General features: G+C 35.9%; 1 protein-coding gene and 1 pseudogene across 2 annotated transcripts in view; one reads left to right on the top strand and one right to left on the bottom strand.

Annotated features, from left to right (window-relative positions):
- The first annotated feature begins 3320 nt into the window (after positions 1-3320).
- On the top strand, positions 3321-3451 carry LOC120101107 (U2 spliceosomal RNA; annotated as a pseudogene).
- Positions 3452-3587: 136 nt separating this feature from the next.
- Positions 3588-23255, bottom strand: part of Tgap1l9 (GTPase activating protein testicular GAP1 like 9) — a 61092-nt gene continuing 41424 nt past the window's right edge. The window contains exons 16-24 of one of the 2 annotated variants that reach the window (XM_039103654.2): positions 23046-23155; positions 21567-21753; positions 17226-17463; positions 14054-14193; positions 12721-12879; positions 10931-11040; positions 9261-9447; positions 5914-6147; positions 3588-3841 (exon numbers count right to left, since the gene is read on the bottom strand). In XM_039103654.2, the coding sequence (XP_038959582.1) occupies positions 5950-6147; positions 9261-9447; positions 10931-11040; positions 12721-12879; positions 14054-14193; positions 17226-17463; positions 21567-21753; positions 23046-23155 (1329 nt within the window). In that variant the 3' untranslated portion in view covers positions 3588-3841; positions 5914-5949. The remainder of the gene's footprint in view (positions 3842-5913; positions 6148-9260; positions 9448-10930; positions 11041-12720; positions 12880-14053; positions 14194-17225; positions 17464-21566; positions 21754-23045; positions 23156-23255) is intronic. The other variant, XM_063282874.1, reaches the window with a different exon arrangement.

The raw sequence follows: 23255 nt of genomic DNA, 5'->3' as shown, positions 1-23255 counted from the left end.
GAAGAAATAAGACTGTCACTGCTAAATGTTCCTCACTTAACTCAGTATGGAAAGCATTCTCTTATTACTTGAAATTTTAATTTTTAACATTTCAGACTACAATCAATTATGGCTAATTTCAGATGTGGAAAGAAGAAAAATAAGCCAAAAATGAAGGAATTGCATATTTATATTTCATTCATAATTACCTAGGAAAATGAATTTATCTTGTAAAAGAGGGATGAAAATTTGTAACTTGGACAAGGCAAAGGACCTTTAGGATGGTCCTAAAGAGAAGTAACAAGGCATAAAGTGTTGAGCTATAAAGCAGTACTTAGCAATAACATTTTTTTCTGAGAAAACAAGTGAAAGACCCAGAACTATGTTCAATGCTGTGGTAAAGAAATTACATCTAAGTCTAATCACAGAGCAGTTGTTTACAACTGAGCTGTTAGTGCCCCTTATTGCACCTACCCTGATATCTGATACTGGTTATTGGCATATTTCATAGGTGTTCAATGTGGGTACAACTATCAGTTACTTCCCTAACATTTCAACCTGCATACTGCTTTAGCTACCTTAGAACCTTGACTTAAAGAAAGAGGTTTCTAAGACATATCCAGATAGAATCAGTTGACTGCTGAGACATCCCTGTAAGATGTATTTGGTAACAGGCACTCAAGCCCATATATCTGACAGGAATCCAAGTGCTACCTAAAGCATCCATATTTTGGGAAAAGTTCCATGAAATGCTTTAGCAATTGAAAGAATTTCTCTCAAAAGTATTGAAATCATGGCTGGTGCACGAAATCTAGTCAGATTTATGGAGCTACTGATGTAATAAACCTTAATATATATCACATAAATTTACTAAGTCACCAGGTTCTTTACAGCATTCTAAATATTAGTCTTTTATCCACCAATAGGTGGGGCCACCATCTATCATCAAAGAAGCCTCTTAGAACAGAAAATGCAGACCATTAAAGGAAACAAAAAATGTACACAATGTAGAGATAAGTGCATTGTGGAATACCTACCACTAGTGAATGTATGTACATTATAGCTAAACTCTCCATAGCTCAGGGAACATTGTAGAAGAGGGTTTACAAAGACTGTATCAGACACCATACTTGAAAGTCTCTTTTGAAATTGCCTTTCAACACCCATATAGAACGGGAGTGGGACGGGTTAGGGGGATGTTGGCCCGGAAACCGCGAAAGGGAATAACAACCGAAATGTAAATAAAAAATACTCAACTTAATAAAGAAAATAAGAAAAAAAAAGAAAATAAAAAAAAGGGTGCAAAACCACAATGACAGCGGTACCAATGCAGTATTGAGGCAATGGTCAAAATTGGATGTGTCAAAAATGATCGGCAGCTAAAGATAACTGCCAGAATATTAATTTTTCCAGAAATTATCTGGATGTGGATTGTCTAATACACACTGAACATCATGGAAACCATATTCACACACACAAGAAAATGGAGTCAAATTGTATTCATATATTTAAAGATACATATATATGTAAAAACATATATAAAACAAATTTGAAATGTTTGAGATTGCAGGGACTGAAGGGAGAAAAGTCAGCCTACAGTGCTATAATTCAATTTTCAATAAACATTTAAAAATAATAATAATAAACGAAAACATTATGATCTTATAATAATATGAGTTCAGGAGAGACCTATGTAGAGTAATTATGGAAATAGTCAATTACTTTATTTGAGGTTTTTTTCTAAAACTTCGATATTTCAAATTTGTATTGCAGACCCTTTTATGATAGACACGTTATGAATAAAAAATATTTCATGTTGAGGTCACAGATATAACAAATATACTGTATGCTTCTGTGCATTTCTGAGTGTATGTAATGCATGTAGATATATGTGTGTGTTAGTGCATGTGTGGGTGTGTGTGTATACCTATGTGTGTCTGTGTGTGTCTGTGTGTATAAAACATATACAGAACACATCATTAGTGATATATTTACAGCTTTGAGCTTATTGAAAGTTAAGAGCCTCTAGTATTTGCCTTTCTCTCCCCTCTCTCCCCTCTCCCCTCTCCCCTCTCCTCTTTTCCCTCTCCTCTTTCCCCTCTCCCCTCTCCTCACCTCCCCCCCGTCTCTCCTTCTTACTCTCTTTTCATCACAGGTCTTTTTGATCATTACTGAAAATCTGTCAGGAATATCTGGCCAAAAATCCTGTTAATTATTTTCTCCAATTCTGATTTGCATCGAGGTAGAAGCTTCTGGTCTAGAGATGCTGGTGTTAGAATACCCAGTGTTGTTTGTTTTTTACAGTAAGTTTTGATGACCCAAATTCATGTCACAAAGGCTGTATCTCAATGGCTAAGGCACCTATGTTTTCAGATCATTTTGTATATTCTAAAAACCATGATCCACCTCTAATTTCATCAAGTATGATGATTAATTTTTTTTTTCTGTTTGCTTGTTTTTTTTTTTTTAAGTAGTTCTCTTTTTTTTTTTTTTATTAACTTGAGTATTTCTTATATACATTTCGAGTGTTATTCCCTTTCCCGGTTTCCGGGCAAACATCCCCCTCCCCCCTCCCCTTCCTTATGGGTGTTCCCCTCCCAACCCTCCCACCATTGCCGCCCTCCCCCCATAGACTAGTTCACTGGGGGTTCAGTCTTAGCAGGACCCAGGGCTTCCCCTTCCACTGGTGCTCTTACTAGGATATTCATTGCTACCTATGGGGTCAGAGTCCAGGGTCAGTCCATGTATAGTCTTTAGGTAGTGGCTTAGTCCCTGGAAGCTCTGGTTGCTTGGCATTGTTGTACTTTTGGGGTCTCGAGCCCCTTCAAGCTCTTCCAGTTCTTTCTCTGATTCCTTCAATAGGGGACCTATTCTCAGTTCAGTGGTTTGCTGCTGGCATTCGCCTCTGTATTTGCTGTATTCTGGCTGTGTCTCTCAGGAGCGATCTACATCCGGCTCCTGTCGGTCTGCACTTCTTTGCTTCATCCATTTAGTCCAATTGGGTGGCTGTATATGTATGGGCCAAATGTGGGACAGGCTCTGAATGGGTGTTCCTTCAGTCTCTGTTTTAATCTTTGCCTCTCCCTTCCCTGCCAAGGGTATTCTTTTTCCTCATTTAAAGAAGGAGTGAAGCATTCACATTTTGATCATCCGTCTTGAGTTTCGTTTGTTCTAGGGATCTAGGGTAATTCAAGCATTTGGGCTAATAGCCACTTATCAATGAGTGCATACCATGTATGTCTTTCTGTGATTGGGTTAGTTCACTCAGGATGATATTTTCCAGTTCCAACCATTTGCCTACGAATTTCATAAACTCGTTGTTTTTGATAGCTGAGTAGTATTCCATTGTGTAGGCCTTTTGGCTAAGATCAAGTGTAGTATCTGTTCTTATCAGTTTATGATGATTAATTTTTATTGTTACTGGAATTTTATTTAGAACTTTGTATGGCACTGGATTCTAGGCATAACACTGAGGGATTTTTAATGACATTAGCTTCTGGCCATACTTTGGTAACTGAGGTCGGAAAACTAGTACCAGAAATGGGCTATAAACTGAAAAAATGCTATTTTCCAAAGATTATGAAGAATTATGAACAAGGCACATTGCAGTGTAAGCAATAAAACAATTTAATAACATTTATTATAATAGCAAACAATATATAATAGGGAGAATAAAGTAAGTTTAATGAGGGAAAATTATTTGTAGCTAATATAGGGAAATATAAAGCAGAAGTAGGATCTTGTAACAATATCTTCTGCTACAATTTAGTGGGCTGTAGACAGGAACATGAAAATAGAATGACCTTAGAACATCTTCCCGTCATCCTCTACCACTTATATGTGGTAGGAGTTCTGTTTTCTCCTGTTAAAAGAAACAAAAAATGTCATTGTTAGAAAGATATTCTCAGATGATAGATTTATGTCACTTCAGATAAATGCAAATAAAACAACACTGAGATTCCACCCCATACCAGTCAGAATGGCTAAGATAAAAGTCTCAGGTCACAACATGTGCTGACGAAGATGTGGAGAAAGAGGAACAATCCTCCACTTTTGGTGGGATTGCAAACTGGTAAAACCACTCTGGAAAACAGTCTGGAGGTTTCTCAAAAATCGTACATTCCACTACCTGAGGACCCAGCTATACCTCGGTGGGCATATACCCAAAAGATGCTCCAACATACAACAAAGACACATGCTCCACTATGTTCATGACAGCCTTATCTATAATAGCCAGGAGCTGAAAAAAAAACCCAGATGCCATTTAAACCGGGGAATGGATTCAAAAAATGTGGTACATCAATACAATGGAGTACTACTACTCAGGTATCAAAAACAATGACTTCATGAAATTCATCAGCAAATGGAATGATCTAGAAAATATCATCCTGAGTGAGGTAAATGAATCACAGAAAAACACACTAGGCATATTCTCATGGATGAGTGGATATTAGTCAAAAAGCTTGAATTACCCAAGATGCAATCCACAGACCACAGGAATCTTAAGTAGAAGGATGACTAAAATATGCATGCTTCTACTCCTTCTTAAAATGGGTAAAAATATCCTTAGGAGGGGATATCAAAGCAAAATTTTGAGCAGCGACTCAAGGAATGGTCATTCAGAGCCTGCCCCACATGGTGCCCATATATATATATATATATATATCCACCAAAACTAGATAATATTGGTGAAGCTAAAAAAAATTGCATGCAGAAAAGGACCGGATATAGATCTTTCCTGAGAGAAACATCCAGAGCATGTCCAATACAGTGGTCAATGATAGCAGCACACCACTGAACTGAGAATAGGAACCCCTTGGGGGGAATTAGAGTAAGTACTGAAAGAGCTGAAGGAGTTTGCAACACCATAAAAACAACAATGCCAACCAAGCAGAGCTTACAGGGAGTAAACCACTACCAAAAGACTAGACATGGACTGACCCAGGGCTCCAACTGCATATGTAGCAGAGAAGAGCCTTGTTGGGGCACCAATAGAAGGGAAGCGGTTTGTCCTGCCAAGGTTGGAACCCCAGTGCAGGGGAATAAGGGGTGGACAGAAAGGGGGATGTGTAGAGGGAATACCTGTATGAGGGAGGGGGAGTGGAGGGGATGGGGAATTATGGACAGGAAATCGGGAAGGCGAATAACATTTGAAATGTCAGTAAATAAATATATCTAATGAAAAATTTAAAAAAAAAACTTGCAAGACATTCCTTTCTTAGTATACTTTAAGTAATGAATATTTTGAATTGTGTTTTGGTTTGTAGAATTAAAAAATAGTATAATAAATAAAAAAGAAAATGAAACACGATTAAAATAAAAGAGTAATATTCAATATATTTTCTTAATTCTATATGGATATGAATTTGAGTGTCACTACCTGATGATTAGGTGTGTTTTAGACTTTATCATTCTTCCCATATATTTTAGTGGATCCTATGCAATTTAATATTTATACCAATTCTAAAAATTTGGCAAATTGCCTCTCATAGGAAATTTTTAAAAAATTAGTATTTTTGCCATAGGATAACTAAGCTGTGGTACAGGGATTAAACATTCCAAATGTTTTATTGGATACATGAATCAAATAACTGTTTCTACATTATCTTACCCAAAATAATATTTTCATATGAATGATATTTCCTATCAGTTAAGGACCATGGGAAGAAGGAAAATATTGTAGGATTCTTACAGGGGCTAAATAGTCTATCATACATAACTGTATGTCTATAGATGTACATAAGTATATGACTATATATATATGTGTATATGTATAGCATGTATTTAAGCACAATTTAATGAAATTGTTGTTTAAAATACTTCTCATGCTCTAAGTTTGTGACCTCATTGCTGCTTTGATTATAACAAATATATGGAATCAGAGAATGATATTGTCCTTCCATTCATTTGATGACTAAATAAATCCTTTCATACCTGTAGGACTTTTCTGCAGAGCTGCATATGAAATATTTAAATTTCATTATTGTAACAGGTTTTTCTATTGAGTCCACCTATGATTTTGTTCATAATAGTTGATTTGACATCAGAATTTATGATATCTGCAGATTTATTTATTACAGCAGACCTTTTCTCATTATGGATACAATATCTATTATCATTTTCAAATATTTGAATGTAGTTGTCAATCATAATTTCCATAAGAGATATCTGTAATATACAAGGCAAATTCAAGAGTGTCATATCACAGAGTTTACAAAATGAAAATTTAAAAATGAAATACAAAATTATGAGAAAAAAAAAGTTGCCACAAACAGATAGGAACCCATGAAATGAAGTCTCTGAAATGGAGCCTCTAAGATCTTGGCATTTTACTGAAACTTGTTAAAGTTTCATATAGATTGCAAGGAACAGAAGGACTACTCAACCAAAGCAACATTTCAGAACTGAAAAGGCTCTACATACTGTGAGTGATTCAAATTGATGACAGTGCTTTGTTGAGTTTTTGGGGGGAACTGTGTGTGTGGCTTTGTAGTGATGATTTGAAAGGAATGCCTCTCTAATTCCAGGCAAATTTCTGCTGGTTTAAGTCCTTTGGCAATGCTGGTGGAATGTGCCACTGCTTAGAATTTGGAGTCACAAAATACAAGTGACCATTCTCAATGTACTTTCCCTACTACAGGTTTGCTGCCCAAGATAAGAGCCATCAGGTCTCAGCTTCCTGTTTGGTTGTTGTTCCTGTCTGCAGCCCTGCTCCTCTGTCATGCCATTGCAGGTCTATACTCCCTCTGCATTCTAAGTCCCATGGAAACACTTACTTCAATAAGTTTCTAAGGTCATGTTTTTATTTTTTTTTGTTTTATTTTTATTTAATTGCATTTCATACATCCTCCCCATTCCTATTTTCCCCTCCACAAAACTTGTATCTCCTCCCCATGCTTCTAAGACTGTAGTCCCTCATTCGTCTATCCTCTCCTGCCTCAACATCCAAGCATTTCCATACACTGGGTCATCAAGACTACCCAGGACTAAGGAGCTCCCCTCCCCGTGATGCTCAATAAGGCAATCTTCTACTACATATCTAGCTGGAGACATCAGTTCCCCCATGTACACTCTTTGGTTGTTGTTTTAGCTCTTAGTGTTTTAAAAGTCAACAGTGAGGTGACTGAGAGAAGAAGTTGGTGAGAAGAGGGAGTCTTAATTAAGGAATTTCTCCACCAGATTGACCTATTGTATGGGGAAGACTAAAGTATATTATCCTGATTAACTTTGGAATTCATAGATCTCCAGGTGGGTGCAACCTTTGACCTATTAGTCAGAAAACAAAAGATATGAGATACAGTGTGGGAGGGAGAACTAGTACTAAGTTTCTACTTCAGTTCTTGCCTCCAGGTTCCTACCCTGCTTCATTTTGGGCCCTGACATTTCTCAGTAGTTAACTGGTAACTGCAAGTCTATCCCAGAGTGTAACCTGTCTTGCATAAGTTGCTTTTCATCAGTGTTTTGTCACAGCATTAGTAGACAATGATGACACTTCTTAAATTGAGCAACACTGATGAGTTACTTTTCTTCTGAGATGATGACTTAGGTTAAGTCAACTCTACTCATCCCATAGGTTTCTCCCCAGGATGCACCTATGTCTATGATTGAGCAGTCATGCACAGGATAACAAAGAAATGATTCTTAGGGAAATCAGAATCAGTGAATTGTCTTATTTTATATGAACATAGTACAGAAGAGATTTACTTCCTTGTTTTCATATTTGACCATGCAAAAGAACATATTTGAAAAGATTTGTCCATGAACAAACAATAATTAATAGCTATTAAGAGTGACAAAATGTATCTATTGCTTCATTTGGACAGAACATGTAGGTTGATACAGGCTTGCATTTTAGGATTCCAGTATCTTGGTAATTAAAATTTCACTAAAAAGATATGTGTCTGTCTATCCAAGCCAAGTAGTATCCTGGGTAGATTCCTATTCAAGCTGTCACTTAGGCTATCCTCCTCCATCGTGTGTAACATCACTATATTCCTTCCTGTGGACCTAATCCCTGGGAACTACTAGTTAAAATATACTGTGCTTTCTTTCCATTTTTTACTTTTTATTGCCTTTCTTCCTTTTCAAATTTATGTGTCCTTTATTGAATCTCTGTAAATTATTCATAATGTTATTAAGCAATTCTCATTTCATTTTATAATCCTTTTATATCTCCATTGGTATCAACCCCCCTCCATAATTTCAAAAATTACAATTAAATAAAGTCTTAAATTTAAGTTAAAAATTTAAAAAATCAAACTAATATTTGAGAACATCTCTAAAAATGCACTGTGTGAGATGTGTTTTGCCATTAGGTGTTACACATTACACCCTTTTGGTCAAACAGGTTTACTTGCAGATGTACATTGAAATAAGTCACTGGTCTGGTTCAAACCCTCTGAATTTTGCTATGCCATCAATACTGGAAGTCCCCAGAAATGCCCGTCCTTCTATAATCTGGTATATTGTAGTTGACTTTAATCATTGTGATCCTTCAGCTTTGAGTCTATAGGACCTCTCTGCTTCATATGCTCCAGCAGCAGGATCTAGGTCCCCTACATAGATGTAGTAGATGTGCACTTTGATCTCAGGTAGTTCCCCTAATTATTGTTGGGTGCTGGCTGTGACTCTGTTGTCTAACACTGGATTGGTTTATTTTAGCTGGGCTGCTTTGTCTGGCTTTAGTTGGAGTAGATACACTTATTCCTGTTGTGAATTGATGTATGAGACTGAGTTGGTGTCCATGGAAGTTCTACACTACTGAGATAAAAGAGAATGGAGGGAGGAAAGGGTTGCGAAGATGGGCCTTGGATGAAAGAACTGCAATCAGGATGTAGAGTAAATAAATTAGTGAAAAATATTAATGTGTATGGTTTTAACATAAAATTAACAGCTACAGTAGACCTGGGAAACTTAAAACTGTACCTGAAATATGGTAGTGGTAAAATAATGGAAAGCATACATAATAATGTACACCAATTATTGGACTACCATTCTAAATGCAGCATATGGTTAGCTAAAACATTAATATCTAAAATCAATATCTAAGAAGAAAGAAGGAAAAAGAAAAGAAAGGAAGAAATGATTCACTTACTCTAATCTATATCAACAATGTCCCTTCCCAAACTTCCTGAAATAGATCAATATATATATATATATATCCACTCTAGAAGAATGCAATCCTAGGGTTTCTTTTGCAGTTATGATATTTATAAAGGGTTCTAAATTACTGTATCACAATTAGAATTTTGTTTCCATAGGTATAAATCAGATCCCCTTACCTTTCTTGAGACAACTTTCCCAAATAAAGAGTCACTAGAAGTCCAACCCCATAAGACATGTGGAGCAAGGCGGATCGATAGCCTTTTAGTATCCAGCTTATTCATGGGTGAGTCTTTTATTATTACTAATAGACAAATGAGATATTTCAGTAGTATAAAGTTTGGATCTGGTATCTGTTGTAGAAGGCTAAACAATGAAAAGGAGAATTTTATGTTAAATCATCTTAATAGTAATGTTAGTTACCAAAGTAACTACAAAGAAAACACAGAATAAACATTTTGCAGAATAACTCAAGTTTAATCAGAAATCAAAGATGTAAGAATATATAACTAGAGTATTATATAAAATATTTTCTCCAAATGATTTTTCTGTATATAATCATGGGAAACTTTTCTAAAAATATGTATTTCTGTGTACTAGATACCTCGACTGCTAGCTACCTAGAGAAGCCAAAGAAATGTGTCAGGATCCCTGGTATTAAAATGAATGAAGATTTTTGCAAACCATGTGTGTTCTCTGTATGAAAATATCTAGTGTTATTAAACAGTGTATCATCTTTCCAACCACGATGGGGACACATTTAATACTAATGTATTATTAATCCATGTAACACAATTGTGACAATGTAGAACATAATATCACACTAGTAACACTACACAATGCCCCAGTATTAGAAGGAATGAAGATTTTGGCAGACCATGTATGTTCTGTGTATGAAAACATCCAGTGTTATCAAACACTGGTCATCTTTCCAGCCAACATGTTGAACATATCTAATATAGTATGAATATATCTAATATAGTATGAATCCATATAACACTCTGAGACACTCTACATCATAAGGAGGAGTTATCCCACTAGTGACACTATACAATGCCCTGGTATTAGAATGAATGAAGTTTGTTGCAGACCATATGAGTTCTTTGTGTGAAAACATCTAGTATTATTGAATACTAAAACATCTTTCCAGCAACCATAAAGAGAAATTTAATATCTAATGCAGTATGAATCCATGTAACACCCTTCTGACACTCTAGAATATAAGGAGCAGAAAACACTAGGGACCCTACACAATGCAGTTATAAAAGCTTTTTCTACAGACAAGGCAGAGATGCAGGGGTCCTCAATGCTCCTATTAAATATGAAAACTTTCTATGGATTATTGCCCAGGAAAATAATTCAAAGAAGTCAATGATATACCTGACTTAAACTTCTCTAGGTAGTTGTAGTTGAGAAAGAAGAACTCAGTAATTAGCTTCATGTTCTAATCAATGACATATATTTAACAAGTGAAATATTCACAATACCATGGCAATAACACTATGAAGCAAGTATTATAGGCACATACTTCTTTTAATATGTCTCACACAGGAACTAAACCAATACTCTAGACTGACAGGCACACAATGTGTAACATAAGCCATCTTCTAAACCATAAGAATATTAAAGGAGAGGACTCCTACGTGGGATTACAGACATGATTCAACCCTCTTTCTAGCTTGAGAAATGCACATGTTTAAAAAGTGATAATACATGCCTGACCTAAGGAAACCTCTTGGCATGGGACATCATTCCTGCTTGGAATCCTGTAAACACAAGCCTGGCTACCTTTACAAAAGCACTGCTTCTGTATTGGTGTAGTTCCCCACGTGCTTAACTGTATCATTACCTTTGAATGGCAATAATTTGTCCAGCCAGAGTTTCTTCTTCTGGGACGGTAAGCCAATTTTCATATAAATTGTAAGTAAGTAGGCTTCCATCTATATTTGTAATAAAGTCCTTTGTTAATGGAAATAAAAAAAAAAGTAATGGTCAATGTACATGTTAGAAAGTACTTGAAAAACTTTTTTGTTTAAATTAGCAGTTTAGACCAGTGATTCTCAACTTGTGTGTCATAATCCTTTTGGGGGTCACCTATCATATATCTCCCATATCAGATATTCTATCCATTTTTCTTTATAATTGATATCAGTATCAAAATTTTAATTAGGAACAGCAACAAAATCATGTACTGGTTAGGCATAACAAATCAAGAGGAAATATATAAGTGTTATGGGAGTAGGATGGCTGAGAATCACTCGTTGAGACCCTACTTCCACAAAAGTTTCCCATACTTTATTCTCCCCAGAATCTTGGCTCAAAAGTGGAACCTGTATGCAGGATCTTGTGTTTTCTTACCTACGACTAGAATCAAAGAATCAGAGTCCTAGTTGCTATAGCAATGAAATAAACCTACTGTCCTTTCAAATTGCCTCTCCTGGCTTCTAGTCCACACATCTACTTGCAATCATAGATCTACACTCCCCTTCCCAGTCCACTGCTCTCACTGCCTTGAAGGAAGTCAGCTCCCATGTGGAACATCCAGTCAGCAGCCTATCATAACTGCCATCTGATGGGCTCCATCCAGCATCTGACTGAAATAGGGTATGAGGAGCCGCAACCAAACATTGGATCTTATGGATCAATCAGGGACTTGTATGGAAGAAATGGGGAAAGGATTCCATGCCATGCCATGAATGAGATAGGAACTCCATAAGAATAGATAAAGATTGAAAAATCCCAGGTGTTCTTGTACCTGTAAATTACTTTGAATGCACATGGCTACATTCAGTCACTGATCTTAATTTTCTACCCATGATGTGATCCCAAGTTTCTGACAATGAGAACCAGAGACACTTGTCAATCTGAAGGGCCAAGGAGCAATCATTCTGTACCTTTGCCTAATGTTATTAAGCATGGTTAATCCCAGAGCATTATCTTTTCCTTTGATGTCTGGGCCATAGCTAAACAATCTTCTGAAATGTAAACTCAGATCATGGCCCAAACAAAAATAAAACAATGATATTTGCTCTAGATTCACTGCAGCTCACTGGCAAGTTAAGAGTGTAGACAAGTTAAATGTCGGTTAGGCTAATTCTTGACTATTTGACATGGAAGTAGAATGTCAACATCTGGCAAAAGTGAAAGTGCTTGTGTTTTTTTATTTTGATTGAGAAGGAAAACAACTTCATGTATCTACTGGACATGGGGCAATATCCAAATTCTTTATCCTTTTGTATGTCAGTGGTGGACTAGCCATTTTGAACTGTTAATTGGGAGTGATATGTCTTGGTATCACTTAAAATATGTATATTGTAAAACACCCTTTAATCACTATTATTACTTGTTCAGCTATTACATCACATGGTATGGTTAGAGGTGAAATCAGTTTGAACATTTATAACGCCAAACTAAACCCCCTTTGATATACGAGGAAGTTCACTCTCAACAGAAGCTGTTCACCGGGGTCTTTGTGATGAATCTATGGGTTTCTCAGACTTTTAACTGCCATGCCTCTTACCAGGAGATCATGTGTCCACAGTTCCAGGAAAAGTCATTTTCATGTAAACTCTAGGACAGAAAGCATGTATGCATCTCTAGTGGGATGTGTAATGTTGGAGATGTAAAACCCTTCCCTACCTTTAAGACTGAAGCTACAACCAGCACACATTCGTCATTCCAGTTGATAGGTTGTTCTGTGTCAATCTTGTCCCTCAGGGAACACTGGGAATTTTCAGATATAGTTCTGAATAATTGATCAGAACTTTGTCCTTTTGCTGCAATTATAGATATCATGTCCTGTGTGGGATAATGATAAGTTTGTATTATTAGATATCCACACTTCTGAATCCAAATAAGTCATTTATTGTGAACCTGAGTTATGGTAGTTTTGGATAAAGAGTTATAACTGAGACATTGAACCTATTCTTTTCTACCAAATTGAAACACCATGGTTTAGACTTTGTTCCCCAAAGCATTTGGTGAGTGGTCCTCTATTACATTTTGCTTCCTTCTATTAATATATTTGTCAAGCATTCCATCCTAAGTAACTATATGGGTATTTCCTTTTCAGAGTTCAAATTACTATTTTACTTCTGTCTGTCATTGCCTCTATTATGAATCCTATGTTTGCATTTTTAAGAAAGATTTTTTCACCATATTTCTGAGATTTTATTTCCTTTTTCTGTGACTTCTTATTTTTCAACATGTCTCCAGTGATGCCACATTGAAGAACCCAAGTATGTGTCAACCATTCTTCCATAATTTTACTCTGTACACATGACTACCTTATAGAGATTTGTTCCATGTAGTGTCTATTTTCAATTGACTACATGATCAAAAACATGGTTACCAGAAAATTCTGTTATTTAATACTTCAGAAATGGGCAGTGATCCTCATGTGTCAGACAAGATAAATTTATTAACATGAAGCATAAATTCCTAGCACAATTATACTGCTAAAGTACATGCTGGAGTATAAATATTTATTTCCTAAGAAGTTTACTAACTCATTTTAAATGGGTTAAGCCATATTAGTGTACATTTATACATAGTCCCCTAGGATAAAACAAGTTAATAGATAGCAAAACCAAAGTGTATATCTAATTCCTTCATAACGTAAAGGTCTATAGATATTTTTCTTATATAAGATTGAGTAATCTCAGAGGCAATGATATTAAGGAGATTACAGAGTAATATGGAGTCATAAAGAAACTGAATGACTTTACAGTTGGGTAATCTGCAGGACACTTCCATAGTCCCATTTCCTTCAACGGGCTTTTAGGTTTGTTTCTTTGATACAGCCAGTGTGAAATGGGAATACTTTTTCTTTCAATTATGTGATTTGAACCTCAGTGCAACTTATTTCCATTTTAAAATGATCTTACCCTCATGGATAAGGTGTCTAAACATTCATTTTGATTGAATAACTTACTTAGAAGAAAGGTGCAGGAGAAACCAAAATGATACTCACTAGTATTGAAGTAGGCAGCTTATTGTCTTCAAAAATACTTGTAAGAGGTTGGCCAAACAAACTTTTCTTCCTAGGTCGTAGTCGATTTGGAGACAGTACTGAGGGAATGGTAGATACATCGTGTTCATGTTTCTCTGAACCTAAGAAAGAAGGGAAATCATTGTTGTAACTGAACTCACTTACCCTTGCAAATCCTTTTCATTTTATAGCCCCCAATTCAGAAAGAGATACCTGTTAAAGTACTAGAAGCAGAGAAGCCATCAAGTAGACACAGAATAATCAAAGACTAACTGAATAAAGAAATAAAAATACAAAAAGCTATGATGGAACAGACCAAGTCACACATAAAGCTGACCACATTTGACTAACAACTGAATTTTCAATGGATATTCTAAAATATGTGTGGGCCTGCACCAACATTCAACATGTTGTCAAAGAATGCAGATAATAGCTTAGAGTTTATTACTGAGCAAAAGTATCATTCATATCAACAAAAGAGGAGAAACTTTCCATAGTATAGTCACCATGAAGACATTTCTCATCAGCAGTCTTGGTCTACAAAAGGGAAACAGCATTCTGAATTTAAGGTCTCTATACTCAAGAAGAGAGAAATGATAAATAACCCTGTAGTCATTCAACAACAGAGGGGGAAAAACTATATGGCAACAACAAAATAACAAAGACCCCTAAATAAATGAAAGCATTAACTGTCTCACAGCAGTAATATACAGACTATGATATCAGTTTGTGTAAGAAAACAGGTTCCATCTTTTGCCTTTAAGCAAAAAAATTCACTTCTTTCAGATACAATTGCATATGCTTGCTTAGGATGCAATTCCCTATATTTCTCTCTGTAGTTTCCGGGTCCCATTCAGTTTTTCATGTTCATTGGTGTCGTCTTTGTTCAGGTAATGTTTTGGAAGTCATGTTGGGGAGACTTTATGGGTGAGGTCAAGGGAACATGGCAGAGGACTGGGAGGAAAGTAGGTAAAACAATCAGTTCTGTAATATTGTTTCTCCTACTAACATCAAAACCTTATAAATTTTATCAAGCTTTAAAAGGATAGAATCAAAATGGTCTTCGAATCAAAAGTCTTTTATATCTTGCTTAAAATTTCCTCAAGTAACTTAATACTTTTGAAATTTACTGTGAATGATGGTGATTCATTGATTTACCTCTCAGTTAGTTTGTGATTTTTACAAGGAGTATTCACCTTGCGTGTTAGTTTTGTGTGTCACTATTTGTTGAGTTTACAAGTTAAATGAGTATTCTTATGGAATATTACTCACTTATGTTTACTACCATATAATGTTCAATAAGAGATACTTTGACTCCTTCATTTCTTATGTGTATCTGTTGGCCTCCCTCGATTGTTATAGTTTCCTACTTATTTACAAATGTATGAAACAGAGGACATTGAGCATGATCAAAGATGAGCACAACAAACCACTGGTTGCATAATAGTTGATAAGTTACTAGATGGGGGGCAGCATACACTAAGGAAATTCTGGGTGATAGAATCATTGTCCTTGTAGAAAGAAGGCCATCACTGCTAAATGTTCTTCATTTAACTAAGTATGAAAAGCATTCTTATTACCTGAAATTTCAACTTTTAACATTTCAGAATATAATCATTTAAGGCTAATTGCAGATGTGGAAAAAAGAAAACAAAAGCAGTCAAAAATGAAGGAATTTTATATTTACATTTCATTTATTTTATTATACTAGGAAAATGAATTAATCTTGTCATAGAGGACTGAAATTGTCTAACTTGGACAAGTCAAAGACCTGTATGAATGATCCTAAAGAGAAATATCAAGACATACAATGTTGAACTACAAAGAGGTACTTAGGAACAACACTTTTTTTGAGAAACAAACGACACAGAATTATGTTCAATTCTGTAGTAAAGAAAATACATTAAAGTCTAATTCAAGAACAGTTATTTTGAACTGAGCTTTTAGTGACGCTTAATGCACCTATTCTGATATCTTGCCACATGTTTACTTCATCCTTTATCTGGGTTAGAGTTGGTTACAACTATCAGTTGCTTCCCTAACATGCCAATCTGCATACTGTTTCTTTTAACTTCCATCCTTGACTTAAAGCTAGAAGTTTCTAAGATTTATGGAGATAGAATGACTTTTGAGACATCCCTGAACGATTCATTTGCCACTGGGACTCAAGACCGGAACCTTGACAGAAATATAAGGGCTACCTAAAGCATCCATATTTTGGAGAAAGTCACATTAAATACTTTAACAATTGGAAGAATTTTTCTCAAAAATATTGAAATCATGGCCGGGGTTAGAAATCCAGTCAGATTTGTGTAGCTAGTCTCTTAATACACTTTAAATTTTATCACATTAATTTACTAATTCTGCCATGTTCTTTATAGTGCTCTAAATATTAATCTTATCTCCTCAAATAAGTGGGGCCATCATCCCTCATCAAAGAAGCCTTTTTATCCCGAAGATGGAGAGCATTCCAGAAAACAAAAACTGGACACAATGAAGAGATAAGTGCATTGTGGAAAACCCAGTACCAGTAAACGCTTTATAGCTCAGGGAACATTGTAGAAGGGAGGTTACAAATACTGTAAGAGACAGCCTTCTTGAACGTCTGTTTTGACATAGCCTCTTATAAAAATAGGTGCAAAACCACAATAATAACAATATCAATGGTGTATTAGGGCAATGGTCAAAATTTCATATATCAAAAGTTATAGGCAGCTAATGATGACTGAAAGAATATTAATTTGCCAGAAATGGTCTTCATGTGTATTGACTACTACACACTGTACACCATGGAAACCATATTCACAAAACAGAACAAAGTGGACTCAATAATAATTTCATATACAAGAAATCTATTACTTAAGGTCCATGGGAAGAAAGGGAGGAATATAGGAGACAATATTGTAGGATTTTCTAAATAAACCGTGTGTCATTCATACTTGTATGTATCCAGATATATGTAAATAAATGTGTATGTACATATATATACATATTTAGGTATAGATGAATATATTTAATTAAAGTGTGTTCAAAAAAGTTTTCTCATACTCTATAATCATTATGCAACCCAAAGCTGCTCTGATATTTACAAATTTATGAAATTATGGAATGATATAATTCCCTTCATTTGATGACTGAATAAATCTTGTCTTACCTGTAGGAAATTCTTCCTGCAGAGCAGCATTTGAAATATTTACTTTTTCATCATTACTGCAGGTTGTCCCATTGGGGCCAACTATGACTTTTTTCATAATAGGAGATTTGCCCTTAGAGAAGATTAAATCTATATACATCTTTAGATCATCAGACCTTTCGTCAATATGTTTAGAAAATAGATTATCATTTCCAAATATTTCAAGGTAGTGGTCAATCATCATTTTTATAACAGATATCTGTAAACCAAAAGGCAAAAACAAGATTGTCATTTTACATAGATTACAAAATTGAAATTTAAAAATGAAATCCAAATCTATGAGGAAAACACTTGCCACAAACAGAGAGGAACCCATATAATGAAGTCTCTGAAATGAAGACACTTATTTCTTTGCCTTTTACTAAAATTTTTATAATGTCATACATATTTCAAATTATAGAAGAACTACTAAACCAAAGCAACTTTTAAGACCTGAAATGCTGCCAAAACCTGTGAGTGAATCAAATTAAGGACTGTTAGTTATTTTTCTGTGTGTGAGTGGGGGGATTAGGTAGTTTTATTGAGATGTTTTGAATGGGATGCCCCTCTAGTTCTATGCATTACAATACCCTATTTTTGACAGCTTCCTGGTGCCTTGGACTTCCTGGTGGAAGGATGCCATTGTTTAGAATTTGTAGTTACAAAAGCTGGTGCCCATTTTCAATGTACATTCTCTGCTTCATGTTTATTTCCCAAGATAAGAGCCATCAGGTCTCAACTTCCTGTTTCCTTGTCTTTCATTTCTGCAGCCATGACACTGAGGGACTGCCCTCCCTCTACATCTTTAAGTGCCAAGTAAACAATTACTTCAATAATTTGCCTTGGTCACGTTGTTTAATTTTTATTGGTTATTTTATTAATTTACATTTCAAATGTTATCTCCCCTCCTAGTTTCCCCTCTGCAATCTCTATCTCCAGCACCTGCTCCTTTGAGTGCTACCTCAAGTGCCTCAACCCCCTAACCTTCCCCTACTCTGGGTCATCAAGACACCACAGGACTATGAGGCTCCCCTCCTAGTGATGACCAATAAGGCACTCCTCTGCTACATATCGAGCTGGAGACATATTTCCCTATTGTGCATTCCTTGGTTGGTGTTTTAGCTCCTGGTGTTTTATTAAGGACAAAGAAAGGTGACTGAGAGAAGAAGTGGATGAGAAGAGGGAGTCTTAACTAGAAAATTCCTCCATCAGATTGACCTATTGTACAAGGAAGTCTAAGGTATATTGTCCTGACTAATGTTGGAACTTTTAGGGCCGAGATCTCCGGGATGGTGTCATGCTTGAGTTATTAGCCAGTAAAACAAAAATATGAGACACAAGGCAGGCAACAGAACTCCTACTAGGCTTCTGCTTCAGTTTTTGCCTCCAGGCTTCATTTTGATCCCTGATATTTCCCAGTATTTAACTGGTAACTGTAAGTATATCATGGAGTGTAATCTGTCTTGCATAAGTTCCTTTTCATCAGTGTTTTGTCACAGCAATAGTAGTAAATTATGACACTTCCTAAATTGAACAACATGGATAAGTTTCTTTTCTTCTCAGATGATGGCTGAGATTAAGTCAACTCTACTGATGCCATGTGTTTCTTCCCAGGATGCACCTAAGTTTGTGTTTGAGCAGTCCTGCACACGATAGGAAAGAAATGTTTCTTAGGAAAATCACAGTCAGAAGATTGTCTAATTTTATGTGCAGATGGTACAAATAGTTTTGTTTCTTTGTTTTACGTACTTAACCATGTAAGGAACATACTTGAAAGGAATTTCCATAAAGGAGGAATAATTAATAGATATTAAGAGTGAAAAAATGTATTTATTGCTTCATTTGGACTGAACATGCAGTTTGATATAGGCTTGGATTTTAGGTTTCCAGTAGCTTGGTAATTAGAATTTAACTAAAAATGCTATGTTTCTAGTCCAAGCCCAGTTGAGTCCTGGGCCAGAATCTATTTCAAGCTGTCCCTTGGGCTATCCTCCTCCATCGTGAGTTATATCACTATATCTTCTTTCTTGTGGACCTAATACCTGGAAAATACTAGTTAAAAATATAGGGACTGAACCACTACCCAATCACTATAGATGGACTGACCCAGGGCTCTAAGTGCCTCTATAGCAGAGAATATCCTTTTTGGGGCACCAGTGGAAGGGGAAGCCTTTGGTCCTGCCCTTAATGTTGGGGTGGGGTGCTATAATGTAAGTGGATAGAGGGGGAACACCTGGATGGGGGATCTGTAAGGATGGGAGATTATGGACATGAAACCAGGAAGGAAGTAACATTTGAAATGTAAATAAAGAAATATTTCTAATTAAAAAATGAAGAAAATTTCAAAAATAAAAAGACAGAAAGCATCTTCAATAAATGGTGCTGGTTTAACTGGCTATGTGTACATAGAAAAGTTAAAATAAACCCATGAAATAAAATAAAATAAAATAAAACATACTTGCTTTTTGTCATTTTTTACATTTTCTTTCCCTTTTATCCTTTTCAAAATATATGTCCTTTATTGATTCTTTAAAAATTTACAATCATGCTACCAAGTAACTCATTTCATTTATCAATCCTTCCATGTATATCTTGGAAATAATCCCCTCTCCCAAAATTTCAAAAAATAAATTAAATAAAATTTAAATTAAAATTTAAAAAGTCAAACTAAAATTAAACATTTGTAAAAATGGACTGTGTGAGATGTACAGTGCCATACTGTGTCACACATTATACACTTTTGTCCAAACAGATTGCTTGTAAATGTACATCAAAATAGGTCACTGGTCTGATGTTGCTGCACCATCAATACTAGAACCTCCCGAAGATGCATCTCCTTCTCTATCCTAGTACCTTGCTATAGCCTTTAATCATTGTGATCCTTCAGCTTTGCATCTGCCGGGTCTCCCCCTTCATATGCTCCAGCCCAGGATCTAGGCCTCCTACATATATGCAGCAGACGTGCAGCTTGATCTTCAGGTAGGTCTCCTAACAATAGGTGTATGGGCTGGATCTGACTCTAAAATCTACTACTCCATATTTGTTTTTTTTCCATCCTTCTTGATTAGGTTGTTTCTTATTTACATTTCGATTATTATTCCCTTTCCCTGTTTCCTGGCCAACATCAACCTAACCCCTGCCCCTCCCCTTCTTTATAGGTGTTCCCCTCCCCATCTTCCTGCCATTACTGCCCTCCCCCAAACATTCACATTCACTGGGGGTTCAGTCTTGGCAGGACCAAGGGCTTCCCCTTCCAGTGGTGCTCTTACTAGGCTATTTATTGCTAACTATTAGGTTGGAGCCCAGGGTCAGTCCATGTATAGTGTTTGGAGGGTGGCTTAGTCCCTGGAAGCTCTGGTTTGTTTTGTATTGTTGTTCATATGGGTTCTCGAGCCCCTTCAAGCTCTTTTAGTCCTTTCTCTGATTCCTGGGCTGCGCTGTATGACTTCAGTGGGAGGAGGTGGACTTATTCCTGTTGTGAATTGATGTATGAGAGTGAATTGGTGTCCATGGAAGGTCTATACTACTGAGGTAAAAAAGAATGGAGGGAAAAAAACAGGTTGTGAAGATGGGACTTGGAGGAAGAGACGACATTCAGGATATAGAGTAAATAAATTAGTGAAAATTATTAAAGTATGTGTTTATAAGAAAATTAATAGCTATGGTAAACCTGAGGAACATAAAATTTGTCCTGTAATAGGTTAGTGTGAAAATAATGGAAAGTATACAAAATAACATACACCAATGATCCATCATTACATATGTATATACTATACATGTACATACACATACACATACACTTATACATAAACATACACATACACATATACAAATAATGTACACGTGCAAGTACAATTACATGGATATGTACACACAGACACACACACATATTTAATGACATAAAGATGTGAATATTTAGTAATATAATGGTCTCCCTACAATGAAACACAAGTATAAACTTAGTTTATAAAAGCAATCAGGTTTCTATATGATCAGGATTTTTGGTGAACTTCAATTTAAACTTCCTGGACTACTATTATACGTGCAGATTGCTGTTGGCTACAACATCAATATCTAAAATCAGTATCTAAAAGGAAAGAAGGAGAAGACAAAAGAAAGACAGAAATTACTCATTTTCTTTAATCTACATTAACTATCTCCCTTCCCAAATCTTCCTAAAAGAGATCAATACTTATTTCCTTCCACTCCAGAACAATGCACTCCTAGTGTTTCCTTTTGCAGAAATGAACTTTCCAAAGTATTCCCAATTACAGGATAATTATTCTAACTTTGTTCCCAAAGGCAAAAGTCAGACCCCCTTACCTTTCTTGAGGCAGAATCCCCATATAGTGCGTCACTTGCAGGCTGACCACATAGCACAGACGGAGCTATGCGGAGAGATAATGTGTGAGAGTCTAAATTATTCATCGAAGAGTCACTTATCATTACTAATACACAAATGACATATTGTAGAAGAAGGAAGTTTTGTTCGGGCATCTGACGTGTAAGTCTAAACAAAGAAAAGGAGAAGTTTATGCTAGATCATCTTAAAAGTAGTGTAGGTTACAAATCTAACCACAAAAAAAAAAAAAAAAAACAAGATAAATGCTTTGTAGACCAACTCATAGCATGATCAGAATTCAAAACAAGTAAGAATATATAGATAGAGTATTACATAAAATATTTTCTGCAACTCACTTTTCTTCAGAGAATCATGGGAAATATTTTTAAAATGCTTTATGAATTTCTGTGTACTAGATGTATGAGTACTACCCTACAGAACCCAGAGGAAGGTGTCTGGATCACTAGTATCAGAATGAATGACGATTGTTGGAAACCATATATGTTTTGTGTATGAAAACATCCAGTGTAATTATCAGCGATCCATCTTTCCAGGCACCACGGGGACATATTTAATATCTAATATATTATGAATCCATGTAACACTGTTGTGACACTGTAGAACTTAAGGAACAGAAATCACAGTAGTGAATCCACAAAATGCCCTGGTATGAGAATGAATGAAGGTTGTTGCAGACCATGTGTGTTCTGTTCATGAAAACATCCATTGTTATTAAACAGCAACCTATTTATCCAACCACAATGGAGTGGAGACACATTTTATTTCTAATGTAGTATGAATCCACGTAACACTCTTTAGACACTCTCAAACATAAGTAGGAGGAAGGACCCTAGTGACTCTACATGATGCAGTTACAAAAGCTTCTGCTACAGGCAAGGCAAAGATGCAGGGTTCCTGGGTAGGAACGGGAGCACAAAGCTCCTGTTAAATACGAAAACCTTCTATGAACTTTCACACAGAAAAATGATTCAAAGTCAAAGTGAGAACTGACTCAGACGTCTCTAGATAGCTATAATTGAGGAAGAAGAATCCAGTAATAGCTTCATATTCTAATCAATGACCTATTTAAAACCATGGTAGTAAAATTGGGATGCAAATAACCCACAGGTATTATACACACAAACTTCTTTTAATTTGTCTCACACAGGAACTAAACCAATACTCTAGGCTGACCTGCACAAAATTTCTTACATAGGCTGACTTCTTGGCCATGACAGAAATAAAGGAGAAGACTCCCAGGTGAGTTTACAGACATGATTCAACACACTAGCGTGAGAAATGAACATGTTTAAAAAGTGACAATACCTGTCTGAGCTAAGGAAACCACATGGCATGAGAGATCATGCCAGCTAATAATCCTGTATTCACAAGCCTCTGTACCTTACAAAAGCACTGCTTCTATATTGGTGCAGTTCCCCACGTGCTTACTCTATCATTACCTTTGGATGGCAGTAATTCTTCGAAACAGAGTTCCTTCATCCATGATGGTAAGCCAATCTTCATATAAATCAGAAGTAAGTAAGCTTCCTTTAATGTTACTAATGAAGTCCTTTTTAATGAAAATAAAGCAAAAAAGTAATGTTCAATGTAATTTTGTTTAAAACTGGCAGTTTAGACCAGTGATTTTCAACTTGAGTGTCATATCATTT

Source organism: Rattus norvegicus, chromosome 2 (assembly GCF_036323735.1).
Source record: "Rattus norvegicus strain BN/NHsdMcwi chromosome 2, GRCr8, whole genome shotgun sequence".
Classification (NCBI taxonomy): Eukaryota; Metazoa; Chordata; class Mammalia; order Rodentia; family Muridae; genus Rattus; species Rattus norvegicus.
The sequence above is the reverse complement of the archived record's forward strand: the minus strand, read 5'-3'. Positions and strand labels throughout refer to the sequence as shown.